This window comes from Nannobrachium achirus (genome assembly GCF_963921795.1).
Source record: "Nannobrachium achirus genome assembly, chromosome: 16".
NCBI lineage: Eukaryota > Metazoa > Chordata > Actinopteri > Myctophiformes > Myctophidae > Nannobrachium > Nannobrachium achirus.
Genome location: NC_137823.1, coordinates 45,111,239 through 45,128,661, shown reverse-complemented (window position 1 = coordinate 45,128,661; position 17,423 = coordinate 45,111,239). Strand labels below are relative to the sequence as shown.

The 17,423-nt window shown below is 42.4% G+C and overlaps 1 protein-coding gene across 1 annotated transcript; it reads right to left on the bottom strand.

The window, feature by feature from the left end:
• Nucleotides 1-6,519: 6,519 nt before the first annotated feature.
• Nucleotides 6,520-16,132, bottom strand: ostm1 (osteoclastogenesis associated transmembrane protein 1). Its single transcript, XM_080744282.1, has 6 exons — nt 15,684-16,132; nt 14,167-14,284; nt 13,539-13,636; nt 10,074-10,184; nt 8,714-8,879; nt 6,520-7,790 (listed from the first exon to the last, which is right to left on the bottom strand). The coding sequence occupies exons 1-6, from the start codon at nt 16,071-16,073 to the stop codon at nt 7,735-7,737; spliced, it is 939 nt and encodes a 312-aa protein (XP_080600408.1). The 5' UTR covers nt 16,074-16,132; the 3' UTR covers nt 6,520-7,734.
• Between the last annotated feature and the right edge of the window lie 1,291 nt (nt 16,133-17,423).

Below are 17,423 nucleotides of genomic sequence, written 5' to 3'. Positions count from 1 at the left end.
AAACTACTTTAACCCTATCTTTTACAGTACTTTGGCTATTCAAAAACAATAGATCTAAAAGCTAGATCTGCTATTTTTGAACACATGAAACATCTTTGTTTAAAGTAGGCCTATTTTAACATTAATCGTTGCGTCCCTTGTACTTGTTTAATACATAAGTAAAAATCATGTACTTTTGATACCAGGGGTAGACTATACTATACTTGACTACTACTATATTTTGACTGAAGTACAACTAGGCTTTGTCCATCATTGCCGTGCCTATTAACTGAAATTAAGTATCTTCAAAATCAAAGAGGCTCACATCTCATAGACAGCTCGTTAGATAGTACGGTGCTGCCATCTACTGGCAGAGTTCAAGCCCTCAAACATTATGCACAAGCATTATGCATAACTGACACTTGACAACGCAGTTCAATACATTGCATGCAGGTTGGTGATTCAAACCACCAACGGCAAATTGCAGCATATTAACAACAACATAAAATCTGAATAATCAGGTATGGGGCTGCGGGATGGCCGTTTCTAACCGTGTTTTTATAGGCTAACTGTCATTATTCAGATGTTGACTAGGTGGCGCTAATGTTTCATAATCAGAATTATTCTCAGTTCACTCAAACTGTTCTATTTCTCACCTGTCATTTGTGGCAGTGGATATTTTTCAAAGATATGGACATAACACATAATATCAAACATGACTCTCTTTGGTCAAAAACAAGACAATTAAGCTATTGATACATTTTATGTAGTAGGGCAGGCTATAAATGACAGGATAAAATATTAACTTTAACTCTAAAATTAAATTAGACCCACAGACACATTAGGCCTTTTTTGGGTTTGTTTCTTTGAATCCCAGTGACCCTTGACTACACACACACACACACACACACACACACACACACACACACACACACACACACACACACACACACACACACACACACACACACACACACACACACACACACACACAGTATACAGTATATCACAATGGGGCAATAAAAAATGTCTCTTCAAGCTGATGGCAAGATGGGCCCTCTCATGGCTGCCCACATAGACAAACACAAACGAGGGTCAGATGTTCCTGCCCTAAAGAGTGCCCCCCACCAACCTGGCCCTTGGCAGCCCTCACATCCACTCTCACCCCCTGGGGGCACCTATTGGCCTGAAGTGGCCTCCTTTACTGCTGAGCCAAAAGGGGATACAAGTCATCCAGGGAAGGTTTCTGACATATGATCCGGCATCTGTGATGTCATTAACAGCTGACTTGTCATAAGACCTTTGTGAAAGAGGGGAGGAGGGGGGGGGGCGGGGTGGGTAAGGGGAGAAATGAGGAGAGGGCCTTATTTTCAACAGACCCTTTAAGCTGGAATGCTGTGAGCCTCCACATCAAGATTACAAACTCAATGACTGCCATTAGAAAGTGATTCTATAATCTATCATAATACCATAATCTAGGCCTGGGGATTGACAGACTTTGACCCTTCTCACAGGTGTATAATAAAACCCATTCAACCTTCCACTGCATATTCCCTATGAGTGAGTGTGCATGTGTATGGGCACAGAAGTGGTCCTGAACTTAAAGTGTGAGTCCTAGAAATGTGTATGTGTGCGGCGTGTGCGTGTGCGTGTGTGTGTGCGTGTGTGTGTGTGTGTGTGTGTGTGTGTGTGTGCGCGTGTGTTCCTGCACATTTCTACTAATTCCTACCCCCATGGACATATGTTTACTTCTTGTTCAACAAAGCATTATATTCATTGCTCAGGGGTTGAGAGGCAGATTATCTGAGCCTAACCTTTAGCCAGTTAACTAACTGACAGCTCAAGGGGCAGGGGGTTGCATAACACCTTAAGCGTTAACTAACGGTTTCTTAATATTGGAATAAAAAAAAAAGAGGAAATATTCACAGGCTGGAGACATGGGGTACCCAAGATACCAAACACATGATGTGGGGAGGAGAGGGGGTGGAGATGGTAGAGAATATCAGCCTGGAAGGCATTCACCTCTGTGCATGCCATGAACAGCAAAAAAACTGAAATTTAGCAAGAACTAGATTTAAAAATCACACCACTGTGAACGGAGCGGTGGTGTCCATTAATTTCAAGGCTGTGTGTGTGTGTGCGCGCGCGCGCATGCGTGCATGCATCCATGTACATTTCAAGGCTGCTCAACAGCACCTTTCTGGTCACTCAACGGTGGGAAAATCTCGCTCTTTCGAACTACTATCACTTTGACAACGGAGCGTCGGGAGGGTTAGCGACTCACCCCACGGAGGTGGTTAGAGTTAGGGTAAGGGTTAGGTTTGGGTGTTGAAAAGATGACACATAGAAGCAGCGAAACGCTCCCCTCTACGGTATTGCAGGCCTGGCTCAGGCTACATACACACAGCCACGCTATGGAGACGGACACCGTTCAAAAGGGAAAAGGAAGGTCAGGTTGAGAAATGACTGGAAGGTCTCCACTCGTCTGTGAGGCATGGAATGTAGTGCCCTTGCATCAAGGCTACTTGTGCTAAGAGGAGTGTGTTTTTGCCATAGACTGAAGCATCTACTGCCAATGGGCACACATTTTCTTTCAACATAGTGCTCTTACCTCTTCTCAGTATTCATGCACACAAGTGTAACCTTTAGATATCAGGGACAAGTAGAATGACAAAAGAGCAAATCTCTATGTATTGAGATTTGACTGAATATTTAAACAAAATGATGGTTCTAAGAATGTATGTTGTCAATGTGACATCGACAATGTCAAAGGCAAATTGAAAGCCAAATTGCAAATCCCACACAGTGCTTTTAGGTCCGAAAAGGTTTCCATCACTGACCACGTTGACAGCCATAATCCTGACCTATAGCAATGCCACTGATCCAGGATCCCTCTGTTGTTCCCTCTTTGGCTTTAAAGGTTCACAGGGGTCAACTTACAACTTCACGCATTACGAAAGCAGAGAGCTCAAGAAAATCCTTATTTGTACCCCATTCTTTGAAACCATTGTTGGGCCACTTTCTTAGGTGTGGATTTCATCATTAAGTCACTCCCCCCCACATTTGCTGTGTAAAGACTATTCATTCTTAGGCAGAGAAGGCTCCAAACAGCATTTACAGTCAGGGTATTCTGTATGAGGCACTCCCTAATGATGTTACTGCAGTCATGGAAAAAACAGTAAAATCTGTAAATAACAACTTGAAAGTAATTATTTATTAAGCTGTAAAGATCTGTCCGACTGCTGCTGCCACTGGGAACAATAATGACTCTGTGAGCATGAGTTAAGGGACTGTCAGATGGAAGACTGCCTTTGAATTATATTGCTATATTGGTAGATGATAATAAAATAACAAATAGTTTAGTTTGACTGTTACATGGGGTCAGTTCTAGGAAAATTACTGTAGCTCGCTTAATTTGAGAGTTAAAGTACTTTTTGCGACCATAGGTCGCTATACTTAGTATGAAAACCTCCAGCTCATGTCTGTCTGTCTGTCACTGTCAGTCAATCAGTCTGTCACTCTTCTGACATCACAATGACATCTCATCCCAGCTCAGCAGAAGGATATAGCTGACCTGTTCTGACATCACCTTATCCCAGCTCAGCAGAAGGATACTATAGCTCACCTGTTCTTATATAGCTTAAGCCCATGCCCACACCTCATCCCAGCTCATCCATATTTGGGAAAATATGGCCACATTTTGACCAATTTTAAACAACCAACCGCAACGCGAGTCACACTTGCGAATTAATTCTGTTCTTGTCCCTTTTATGCCCATATATCCCTGATGTAATTTATCAATAATTAAGCTGTTCTGTCCATATATGGGCATATTGTGTCAGTCTCATGTGGTCTATGACATCAAACATCTATGATGTCAGACGTCAGTCATCTCCATATTTGGGAAAATATGGTCAAGACAATGCATGACCTCGCTTGTCGCCCTGAGGGGTCTTATTAGTTTTAGGACGCAGAGGGAAAGTTGATCCCATACCAAAGCGGCAGTGCTCACCCAGCAGTCTGCTGTCACCCAGCCGGATGCACACTCCCATGTGCACGCGCCCATGTGCAAAAAGTACTTGCTTCTCACCCTTAGGGCGTCTTACTGGTAGTATTTATAGTTCTTTTTTGTTGCTATCAGCATCAGCCTTGATATTGCGCCTTCCGTAGCTGAGGTCACAAAGAGTATAACACGGATGCAGGATGTCTCCTATTGCTTACCTGCCAGGTAACTTGAGGTAAGTGACTTAAGACTCTTCTCCCAGCTGGCTCCTAAGCTGTGGAATGGCCTATCCGCCCCAGTCAGGACTACAGACTGTCGGACTTTGCACGGTACTGTGTGCACCTTTTTGAGCGGTGGTCACGCCGCTCCTATACGTGGCCGTGTGTGTAGAGGTACGTGTGTGTATGTGGGTGGGTCCGTATGTAGCCTCAAGAATGTGGTGTAGTACCTTTTCTAACCACACATGTTAAGGGAGGGGCGCTGTTTTCAGGCCAGGCCAGGCCAGGCACACACACACACGCACGCACACACACACACACACACACACACACAGGGGGGGGGGGGGGGGGGGGGGGGGGGGGGTAAACCACCGCTCAGTTCACACGGGTGTGATTTTTAGTATTCTAGTTACTTTGTGCTTGTAGCACCTGATTGTTTTGCTCTTACCCTCTTGTTTGTTGACCAGGGTTAATGCCACTTAATCCAATCTTGCATTTTGCAAGTCACTCTGGAAGAGTGTCTGCTAAATGCCTCTATTGTAAATTATGATTTGTTCTATAGCCTATTCTGTAGCTCATAGATAATTGTTTTATAGGTCTATACAACAAGTCTGAGATATTGAGTTGAAATATTTGTGCATGCATGGTTATACTGGGTTAATCTATGGTGCATTTTTTTTATGTTACAATTATACATTATATATTATATGCATATGCATGAAGGATCTGCTTACTATGAAGAATTTGGTCATAGACATGACAAAAAGGATGACGTTTTAAAAGTCAGCCTACGGTATCATATTAATTTCTTTCACAGTCATCAAACTGTCACTTACAGTACTATATAATTACCAGTCAATTCCTATCAAAGCTCTTTGGAAGTGGATTACATGTGCAGATTTATGCCTGGTATTAGGCCACATTACTGTTGGATTGCATCACTGTTGCCCTATATACCATATTTCAATCAGAAGTTCAATCAACTGCCCCTAACAAACATTCTAATGCTGCATTCCACTTGTTTACATATGGCTAATATTAAAATTCAAATGTGAATGGAATGGAGAAATCACAACATCATACACACCCGCACACGCCTTCCAGATGCAGGCTAACCTCGCCTCACCAGGCTTTCCCCTGGTCTTCGTTTACTAAACGGGCCGTTTGATCCGGTCGGGAGCGGAAGAGCTCTTACGTTTTTCTGTAGTCCAAAACGGACTACACTTTGGCCGGAAACAACGACCGGAAACAGTTTCAACCCAGTTTAGCGCATGCGCAAGTAGTTAGCGCATGCGCAAGTACGGGTTAAAACTGTTTCCGGTCATTGTTTCCGGCCAAAGTGTAGTCCGTTTTGGACTACAGAAAAACGTAGGAGCTCTTCCGCTCCCGACCGGATCAAAAGCCCGAAATTGGAAGCCAGCCCAGGCTAGATGCAGGCTATTCAAGAGTTCTGCAGAAAAATGACTGCACCTCAAACAAAAAGCATTTGATTAGTCTCTCAACTCTCAAATATTTTCGCATTTCAATATTATCGGTCATTTCAAGTTGATAATATTTGACCCAACGTCACTCTTATTATGAGTTTATGAAATGTAGAAGCAAGCAACCCCAAAGGCAAATAGGCAATGGACATGTACAGAGCCGTTTACCAATTACCATCGGTTCTCTCCATCACGTGACGGACGGTCTCCGGTCCACTCAATAGACACTGGCCCGTGCGAACAACTCCGAAGTGTTTCCTGACTTTCAGCCCTCGAGCCACACGGCTTAACGGATTCATGGAATCAAGGCTGTCATTCTCAAACTCAGTTCGCTGTGTTATGAGCGCAGCTGAAGGTCCACGTTTGAGCCGTGTTGCTGGCCGCTGTGCGGTCATATGACTCGGTATACGAGCTAATGCTATTAGAAACGCTGATGGTCAGCAGCGGCTGCGCTCCACAAGACCAAAAAGCCAAGGGAGTTTTAACGGATGTGTTGCTGCGATTATTCGGCCAAGTATCTTTATCCCACATTAGATTAGCTAATGACGGAGGAAAAGCCGATCCCGTTGCAAGTGCAAGAACGTAACCTGAAAACAAAAGCCATGCCTGTATGGGGGAATTGCTTTTAACCAGAACACAACATGGACTCATTTGTTATTGCGCTGATAATCTCGGTGCCACATGTCCACAGTCCCCTAGCAACAGGTGTTTCTCCCATTAGCTTTTAACAAGAAAACTGGTATTACATTTGTAACAGTGGAACAATGTTGTTCTGAAAAGTAAAAATCGTGAGTTAACAATAAAACCCAAATAATATTTGTGTGTACACAGCAGTATCTTGATTCAGAAACATGTTTTATTTGGTTTAATTTTATATAGTCTACAGTACACAAATGGATGCATCTTCTGTAGAGGTGAGGGGGGAAAAGCATTAAATTCAAACAATAGCAAAAAAGTCAATTAAATATATCAGCATTTAATAATTTACAAAAAATTGCACATAAAATGATAACCATGGACTATCATAAAATGAATGAGGAATAAATATCATAAAACCCCTGCTGTAGTTGACCAAAATCCATGAATATCTAGGGCGTTTCTACTATGTACTGTATGTAATGCCATAGTAGAGAATTCAATAAACAAATAAATCTATGCAATGTATTTATGTTTTACAACCTAAACAATTTTAGGCGTAACATCAATTCACCAATGCAATCTCTTCACTCGTCTCTTTTATTACCCCCCATGAGCATAAGAACACTTTACAAATTAAGTTAAAACATCAGGAAAAGCACACAAAAACAATGGTCTTCTGCACACAAACACAAAAAAATAATAATACTGGTAGGAAAACAGGTAACATCAGTGTCATACTTTGAAAAGCTCTTACATTATACGTTTCTCTATTATTTATTTACTCATCTTCTTTTTCCTCTATGAAATGCACCCCCCTCCTTTTCTTACAGCACATACATGTCAACACTAATGGACATCAAGTGCTTCCTGTCGGCAGCTCTCTGCTGGACTCACATTAGAGGCAGAAAGCCTGTTTTTCAAACCCAGAAAAAGGTAAAAAGTGTGCGCATGTGCACACTTGCACGCGACACACACACACACACACACACACACACACACACACACACACACACACACACACACACACACACACACACACACACACACACACACACACACACACACACTTAACACTTTCAGCAAGCCATCTGAGCTATAGTATTGTGGTAACTATAATACACCTTCATATCAAGATGTGATTTTATTCATTTAATCAAAGTTTTTAATTCTACCAATGGGCAGTCACAGATCTACAGTTAGTTGATTTCTTGTAATATGGATTGGTGTCATGGTTTCCGAAAACCATTTCGGAATGCTCTAGTTGAGTATTCTGTATCAAATCACAGTTGCAACGGAGTGACAATTCAAAATTCTCTTCAAGCTGAAGGCTTGAACAAAGCAACTGAAAGGTATTAAGGATAATGGCACCGGTTACTTGTAGAGTATTCTTCCATTTTAGCCGTATTGCCTCTTCTCAGCTGAACTTGTCCTGAATATTCATAAGACTGGTGTTGGACTTGGCTCGTTTTGCTGCAGAAAGAGAATTACCATTAAATATGTACCAACATTATTTACAGCAATGTTTCACATAGTATTATCAGTTTGTTTTTAACATATACATACCATTTCTAAAGGAATCAACTCATCAAACAACACTAAATTGTTTTAGTCTACTTCTCAGTAAATTAAAATGGAACACCTTGTTTTTCTAATACTGTAAATATTGTTCTTCTCTATTGCCCCTAATGAGGTCAAGGTCAAATCTTTAATGAATGTGAACATAATGGATGGCCATGAAACAAACTGATGATCAATGAGAACAATGCGTGTTACACTACAATACAGAAGTGTTGGAAATACATAATTTGTGTTATGCCATCTTTCAATATGTAATTCCTCCTATTGTGCATTTAAAATGTCAGCGAAAGACCAAATGCTGATAGAGAATGCATTATTATACATATCACTGGATATTGGCAACTAATAAATCCATATGTATAGTAAGTACAAATCGAAAGTTATGATTTTGTACCAAGATTTTATACCATACCTCTTATCGCTTGCATTACTTTATCAAACATTAGTTCTTGAGTTTAAAGTGCCAACCTCATTAGTTCAAGATTTAACATCCACCTAAGCTTCAACACCCTGTCACCCACCCCCTCCCATATAAAATCTCCCTGTATTTCTCTGAAACCTTTAAGAGCCCCTGTGGTCACTGACCTCTCGTCCACCACCCAAGGACTCCTTCAACCTCGATGATCCAGCGGTTTGCTAGAGGCAACCCTGCTTTTGCTTTCAGAGCTACCCGGGACACCCCTCTCTCAGACAGACCCCCCAATACCGAATTCACCCACCCTCCTCCACAAAAGACACAACACTCCTGCACCCCTCAAAACCCCTGTCAAAAAATCTCTCCGTGCGACAATGGCCGAATTAAGCTGGTTACTCACGGTGTATGAGCTTGCGTTTCTTTTGTTCGGAGTGAAGGAAGCTGCTCAAGTAGAAGATGATGGGCAGAAAGAGCATGAAGCAGGACACAGCGATGACAGGAACCGTCTCCTCGCGGGGAAAGGAACAATTGTAATTCTTGCTCCACAGTCTGCGGGTCTCGTTCATCTGGAACGAAGGCGAGGTGTCGAACAATGCTTTAGACAGCGGTGGAAAAAGTACTCAAATGTTTTACTTAAGTAAAAGTATCAATACGGCATTGCGACGCGTTGTGAGCTTGTAGATCTGATATTTTCAAATAGCCACCGTATAAAATAGGGCTAGTGGTTTGTGTGTGTTTTATAATATTATAATTTATATCTACAAAATAAAGTTTTCAAATAAATGTAGTGGAGTAAAAGTACAATATTTTGCAATGCACCAAGCAACAAAGGTGAATACCAATACAGAACAATACAGATCAGTATTGCAGGCCATTTTTACAAAATTTTTTTGGGGGGGGGGGGGGGGGGGGGGGGGCTGTGTTGCTCATTCCACGAATGCTCTATGCATACAATCTATCCCTCGTTGTAAAGGTGACTAATCAATGATAGAAATGATATAAAACACAATACCAATTGGCATTATTAAAGGGGAGATATAATTGACCAAAGTTAAGTTTCCTAACTTTTTGTGTGTAGTTTATATAGGGTTTAAGTGATTAACCCATTAAAACTCAGTCGGTGCCATATTTAAAGTGGGATGACCTCTTATATTGCCGGTTCGCCAACAAAGGGTTAAAAAAATAGTGTGCACGCTGGTGCACACATTCGTGCACAGATCATGCACTATGCATGTGCATGCTTTTCACAGCTTTCAAACAAAAAAATCCGCTTGGAAATCCGTTCAGGCATTCAGGAGAAAGGAGCCCTTATGTTTTCTTCAAATGTAAACAAACATGGCTGCCATGTTTGAAAGATGGGGTTGGTATGGGGGTTAAACATGCAATTTCGCGATCGTGATCATGCCTAGTACACTGTTGGAGGTCCAACATTTTTTTTTTCAAAATTTTTTTTTTCAAAATTTTTATTTTATTTTTTTATTATTTAAAAAAAAAAAGACGTTCAGAAGACGTCTGGCAGGGAGGTCCATAGTGAAAAAGACGTTTTAAAGACGTTTTTATCATAGAAACTTCTTTTTTGGCAGGGTATGAGTTAAGGGCTGAGGCCAATTCTAGAAATGCCTTCTAATTGAGAAGTTCTCACACTTTCAATAGCTTTCAAAAATGTAATAAAATAGCATACAAGCTCGCATCGCGGCACGATCTGCTAGTTTGAATGGGTTAGAAAGCATTTTGCAATTGTCAAGCGCAGAGATACATACCGCATCCTCACTGTCGATACAAAGAGTTTGGTTCTTGTGCATACGACCATACAGCTCATTCAGTTCCCCATATGTCTTCTTACACTCCTTACACAGTTCTGTGTGGTTTCCCTGTTTGAAATGAAAATAAGAACAAAGTACAATCCTCCATATACATGACCTCTCAGCAGAAATAAAGTCAATACTGGACATAACTGGGGGGGGGGGGGGGGGAATCCTTTCATCCAACCTAAAAGACATTGCAGTACATGCCATATTCATAAACAAAATAAAACGATGGAATACTATCAAATACAATGAGGATGGTGCATGTGCACTGCATGTGCACCTAAACCCATAGCACTACTGTAACACTCCCCTTCCCTAGATGACCACACATGAAGCTAGATAGCATTTTTAGGTTTTATTTATTTAGGTGCGTGGTCTACCTATGTTATTGTTTTAATAGATTGATATTCCTATGCATTTGTTGTATTGCTGTTGATGTACTGACATATTAGCTTGCTTATTAAATTGATGTAGTACCTGCTGCTTATTGTAAGTTGCTTTGGATTAAAAGTGTCTGCTAAATGCCTAAATTGTATAATGACTCTGAGAAGTAGATTTCCCTGTACATGGGTCATTCAAGCAATTTGCACTTGAAATTAACATCTGATTTACCATGGCAGCTGCTAATTAAGGCATCAGTTCTTCACACATTTTTGCACCTGAGGCTGAGCTTAACTCACTTAGCGCCGAGCGAGCCAGATTTCAATATGAATCTGCGCTTATAACGCCAGGAAATAGCTATATTGAATCCCCAAAATCACATTACATAAACAGGTACACGTGCCTGCGGATGCCACAAGATGACCACTAGAGTGAGCCATAGCTCATAGACTTTCCATGGTCCCATGTTAAGTCAGAATAAAAAACAAGGTTCATGACATAACAGGATGGTACAATGACATGCTCTCCATTGACATTCAATGGACAGGCCGCGGGCCGCCATTTGAGCTCAATACTGCTCAATTCGTGCTTGATCGTCTCAAACCACCATTGGTATGGGCATCGGAACGTATATAGATGCCACACAGAAAGTTTCCGAATCAAAATCCGACCTAGTGAAGCTACGTGAGGGTCGGATGGTTTGCATTGAGCCTAGCGGCTAACAGAGGCCTACGTAAACAGGAAGCTATGGCTTAAAGGTGACGTCATAATCGTATCCTTTTTTTTCACGGTTTTCATCTGTATGCTAGTCGAAGGTAAGCTAACCGTTCCGCTCCGTCTATCAACCCAAATTAAAAGCTTAAACAATGCTTTTATATAAAAGTCGCTCCGAGTCGCTCGGCACTAAACGCCATCATTAGTTAGTCGCCCCGAAAGTCGCTCGGCGCTAAGTGAGTTAAAAGGTGAACCTGAATGGTGGAATCTTTGAAAATAAAAGCCAAATTAAATGATTCTATTCTAATCACCCTATACCTAATCTATACCTAATTTTAAGCAACAGAACAGACCCCATGGATACAAGTTCACACAACGCAACTCCAACTGAGAGAAGTGGAATTTGGGCAACTGTTGCTCATAAAATGAATGCATTAGGAGTCACGAAACACACACAATTCACCCTTTGTCAACTGATTGGTCCCTGACTGACCAACCAGCAGGCTCTTTCTTCCCTGTTCCACCTTTTTAATGTTGAATTTGCTAAAACATCATTTTTGGAAGAAATAAAATCATTTAAAAACATGCCCAGTCACTGCATCTGAGAGGCTCCTTTTTACTGAAACCAAGTTTAAAATTAGAATTGAATACACAAAATAACAATAAGAAGCAAATGAATTTCAATGGTAGTGGATGGAGAGAAAGGACTTTTGTCCCACCAAGACACAGCAACCAATGGTTGCGAAGCGGGGGACTGTCCCATAGGTCGAACTCCCATTGGGTCGAACAGCGTCGGCAGGTTAGATAATCACCCGCGACTAGGGCTGACCTTCGATTACTTTTTTCATAATCGAAGCTTAATCGAAGCTTTCTTTCGAACTTCGAAGCTTCGATGACGGCGACCGGGGGGGGGGGAGCAAAAGTTTATCGGTTACATAAGTGATAACCGTTAAGGAAATGTGTTTAAAAATGCGCGATTTACACAATTTTAAAAGGGAAAACACACCAGTTTTTTCCTCATAATAATGCTCCTTATTTTCATTAAATAGTACAACAATACAACGAGGAAGAAGAAGATACGAATGTTTTCTACATTAAAGAAAGGTGTTTTTGCAGGACAAGTAGGATTGACATAATCACATCACGTCAGTAATGTAACAAAGCGCGGCTGCAACAGCAAACACTGCAGCGCGACTCGAGCCCTATATAACAAACAGATTAACTCCCAAGTCCCAAGGTGTTGTACACGCTAATGTAATAGTAGATTTTATAGTAAATAATTGCACTGCACTGTGTCTGAATTAAAGTTCCACACTCATCAACCGAAAGCTGATGGTCAGGCTCAGACAACGTAGCCTACTCTATGCGGGCGCGACTATTGAGCTTGCAGCAGATCCGATATAAACTTCATCAACACCACGACAACCCTAGCAAGTTGGGTTTTAAGCTCTTTTTTCCTCTTTAAAACGGGATCGACGCTGACGGGGTCCGTTCATAGAGTATATATAGGGGTCCGTTTTGTAAAATCCAATTTTCGCTGTTTGTTTCCTTGCGTTGAGTTGTGTGTCTGTCAGCGAGTGGAAGACAGCAAACGCATGCATGGATCATGTTACACCGACAATGGTTTGATAACGAAATGTGTGACTGCATCGCATAGTTGCATTGGGTGAGGGGTTTCCCTGGAGCCCGGGTGTCCTTTCCAATCACGCTACTCGGACATTGGTGTCACACATTTCGGTGCCAAACGCATGTCGGTGTATATGTGACAGCTTTTCTTTTTTTTCTTCATCATCGACCATTCTGATGGCTTCATGCATGCTCTTGTTGCTGTTGGCTTGTCATTAATGTTAACACGTGTGTGAGAAGGGGGTGACGCTATCACGCTAGAGTGGAGCGAGGCGCATGCAAGCTAAGGCACGCGGCCCCCCCAAAGGACAAACGGCCGCGGCCGATTATTCGAATTTATTTTTCAAATTCGAATACCGTGCCTTCGAACGAAGCTTTGAATATTCGAATTTTTTGGGTCAGCCCTACCCGCGACCGTCGGCAGGTTAGATAATCACCCATGTCACAGTTACTGAAGTTAGGGTTAGGTTTAGGCATAGTTTTACTGAGGTTAGGGTTAGGGTTAAGGTTAGGTTTTGGTGGTCGATCCAAAGGGTGTTCAACCTAATGACATGTTACCACGAAGAGGGGCGGGACAACGGGCAGGACTTGACAAAGGGTGATTTTTTTTTTAAGTGCATAAACAGAGTGCATAAAAAAGAAAAGGTTGGAGAGTTTTCATTTTGGATCCGGTTCTACCCCATATTCACACCTTACCTGGTTATACTTCTCAAAGCACCTGAGAGTTTGGTTGCGAGTCTCCAGGAAGTACAGCATGTCATTGGTCAGGCCCTTATATCCTTTGCTGACACAATCTTAAAAAAAACAGACAGACCCATAATACTTTTTTTTTAAATCAATTATGAAAAATTATGAATATGTTTAGATATGCATTCTCGACTCATAGTACTTGGATACAATCAGCCGATATGATATAACACATTTTAATATTGGGCAGCTGGAGATGGTAAAACGTATGAAAATGAATGGGTTTGGTGGCTGCAATGGCCACTGTCTACACTTTGAGTGTCCTTGAAGACATTGAACCCTTACTTACTTCTAGTATACACACAAAAGCTCCTGGCAGACTGCCTAATCTGACCCTTCTTGGGCATGGGTATGCCTAAGTGCTCAGTCCACTCCAATGACTTGCAACTTGCAACCAGCTAAGAAACTGCAGCAGGTTTGGCACAGTTTTGGGATAATGTTAGTTGCAAGTAGTTGCAAGTTGCAACTAGTTGCATTGCGAATCATTGGTGTGTGGATTGGGCTTTATGTGGACAATTGCCTGGTTATTCTGTGTGTAAAATGGTGATTGAATGCTTGTTATTCAAGAAGGGCTTACGATCACAGTATGCTCTCCCCTCCCATATGTCTTTCTGGTCCTCGTAGAGCAGATAGACCAGCATCAGACGGTCACTCCGTAGAAGGCTATCCTTGCAGCTCCTGTTGCCAGGACCCATCTGAAGGTACACAAGACTGTCATCAACACTGTTCACTGTCACATGTATCTTCTTTGTAGCCTTAGATTAAGACTCACGTAGCGGGACTTCAGCATTTTTACATAATACGTCACAATGTCCCACTATGCAAGTCTTAATCTAAAGACCCGTCTATACTTTGTCCGAAACCGAACTTTTCGCCAGAAAGGTCCGGTTCGACTACAAAATGTTGTCACTCGCGACTTCTGAAAAGCATTATACCAAATTAGAGTTCGGAAAACTGCACGTCGGAAAGTCGTAACTTACGTTCGGTTTTCGGAGATACTATGGAGTATGGAGTATGGACCAACCTAAAATGCATTTTAGCGTCGCTTCGCACACGTTTCCGCGGTAGCCTAGTGCAGTTCTGGGTATCTTTGAATAATCTCAACAACGTCTGAGTGATGTTGTATTTGTATTTTGGAGCAAGGGACCCTAGTTACTGTCTTCCCAATACAAAAAAGAAAAAAGGTAAACAGGGTCCCGAGCAATCTGAGTTCCCAGAGGTTCTTTTTTTCGCCACTAGGGGGGCGAGAAGAACCTCTGGGCCAAAACTATGATATTCCTGGGGCAGGAAGTTGTCCCAGGCTCAGAATCTGAGCTGGGACAATACAGGAAGTAGAGCCCTGTGCAAACCTTCAAAACATTCAGAAAAGAAACCAACCAAAAACACTACAACAATATGCAGCCCATGTTTCAAGGTGAATCCTACCAGACTAGGTCCCGAGAGGCCAGAGGGGCTAGTATCGGTTTATGTACGTATGTATGAGTGTACTACAACTACTATTCGTTGATTTATAAATAAATAAAACAATAATAAAACAACAATAAAGTATGTTTACCAATAATAATAATAATAATTTAGGTCAGTGGTTCTCAAAGTCAGGGACCCTCAGGGTTCCTTGAGGGGTTCCAAATGAACAGTTACAGGTCTCGTCTGTAACTACTAACTCCTTAAAATTAAAAGCACCACACCCACTGATGTAGGCATTTTCAAAAACACACCCATCTACAATCACAAAACATGTACTGTACACTGTACTGTACTAACCCTAGTCCTAGTAGGCTACTGTACAATCACAACAGTGTTAAACGCTGTGACACTAGTCTCCAAAATAGATAAACACACGACACACCATGTGAACTGAAATATGGTTCTGCATGCCATTTGAGAACAAGTCGCATGATTCCATAGTTCACGCCACTGTTACAGCAGCTTGACAGGCAGCATCACATGATCCCGTGACTGAAGAGATACGGGGCGTGTGTAGCCTACTAGACTACATACTTGGTCCAATATAATCGCATGGCATGCAGGATCTATTCTATTGTACACATTAAATTCAACAGTTTTTCCACTTAGTACAATTTTGTACTATACCTGGGCTGATATATTTTGATAGATGTCATCGAGGCTGCCATAACTGGCGAAACAGTTCTGGCACAGTTTGACAGGTCGCGCGGAGGGCACCATGCAGTTCACATAGGCGACGTATCGCTGTCCAAAGAGATGCAGGAGCTCGGTGCAATAGTCGCTGATCTCCAGATCCTCTGGAAACGCAGAGAGCAGGTTTAAGGAGAAGTAAGATTCCACAGGCTTGAACACGGGTGACTCGGCCGCAGCCGCCACGGCTTGGCTCGAAAAAACGGGGATTTGTTTAATTTCTCCGACTGATTCTGGAGCGGTGAGGTTCAGAACCAGTGACGCGGACGCCCAGCCGTTTATTGCGACGAGTGCCATCAGAAACAAGTTGACGTTACGCGGAGCCATTCTGGAAAACGGGAGATGTTAACTCGTCTTCTTTCACACCAGAGAAGAGCCCACTACACTACTTCCTTGTTTTCTCCGTTTGATCATGTGATAGCCTGAGCCTATAGGCTAAAGTCTCGCGAGTGTTGACGCGCAGCAAAGAGAACTCTCGAACTTGGACTTCAACGCTGTAGCTTTATGTCTGTCTGTCTGTCTGTCTGTCTGTCTGTCTGTCTGTCTGTCTGTCTGTCTGTCTGTCTGTCTGCTGTCTCTGTTTCTCTCTCTCTCTCTCTCTCTCTCTCTCTCTCTCTCTCTCTCTCTCTCTCTCTCTCTCTCTCTCTCTCTCTCTCTCTCTCTCTCTCCCTCCCTCCACACTTAATTAAATTCACACACGGGTACTGTATATAGCCTAATGTCTGTATGTTTGTATGTAGGCTAGTACATGTATTTAATGCATGTGACACAGCAGCACACACACACACACACACACACACACACACACACACACACACACACACACACACACACACACACACACACACACACACACACACACACACACTCACTCACTCACTCACTCACTCACTCACACACACACACACACACACACACACACACACACACACACACACACACACACACACACACACACACACACACACACACACACACACGAGGAGGAAGGTATCAACAAAAGTAAAAGGATGGTGTCATCAGACAGACCAGGTGTGAGCATTGGGCTTGGCACTGCATGCAGTGACGCAGTGTAACTCTATTATAGCCTATCTGTGTGAAACAGCATGCATCATGTAAGATTGCACGTGCAGACCATAAGCATATAGGCTACCTTTTCTAGAAACAGCAATATATGCTGTATCCTAACATGATTAGATTTAAGATATAGAAAACATGTTGCAAATTGCCGTGTGTGTGTGTGTGTGTGTGTGTGTGTGTGTGTGTGTGTGTGTGTGTGTGTGTGTGTGTGTGTGTGTGTGTTTGTGTCGGGGGGTGGTGTTGGTGGCATGGTGGGTATAAAGTAGTAGGCCTAGAGCTCAATATTATGGAGATAGCTGCAGCTCGTGGTCTCCCACTCATTATTATTTACCACGGTGCGGGTTTTTTGACACCATACAATTTTCGAATGTGCGCGTGGTTCGTACAAATAATCACGGAGTCAAGGTAAATGATTTGGGTTCAAAGTCTGATTGTGATAATTGTCAAAAAGCCCTCGAATCAAACCACCGCAGTCAATGGTCTTTAATGTGAAATTAGTGGCTCTTGATAGCTCGCAGGCCGCGGCAATTCCGCAGTCATCAGAGCCTTAATGAAAATAAGGGGGATAACACGCGTGGCATTAGGGTCTATTCTAAT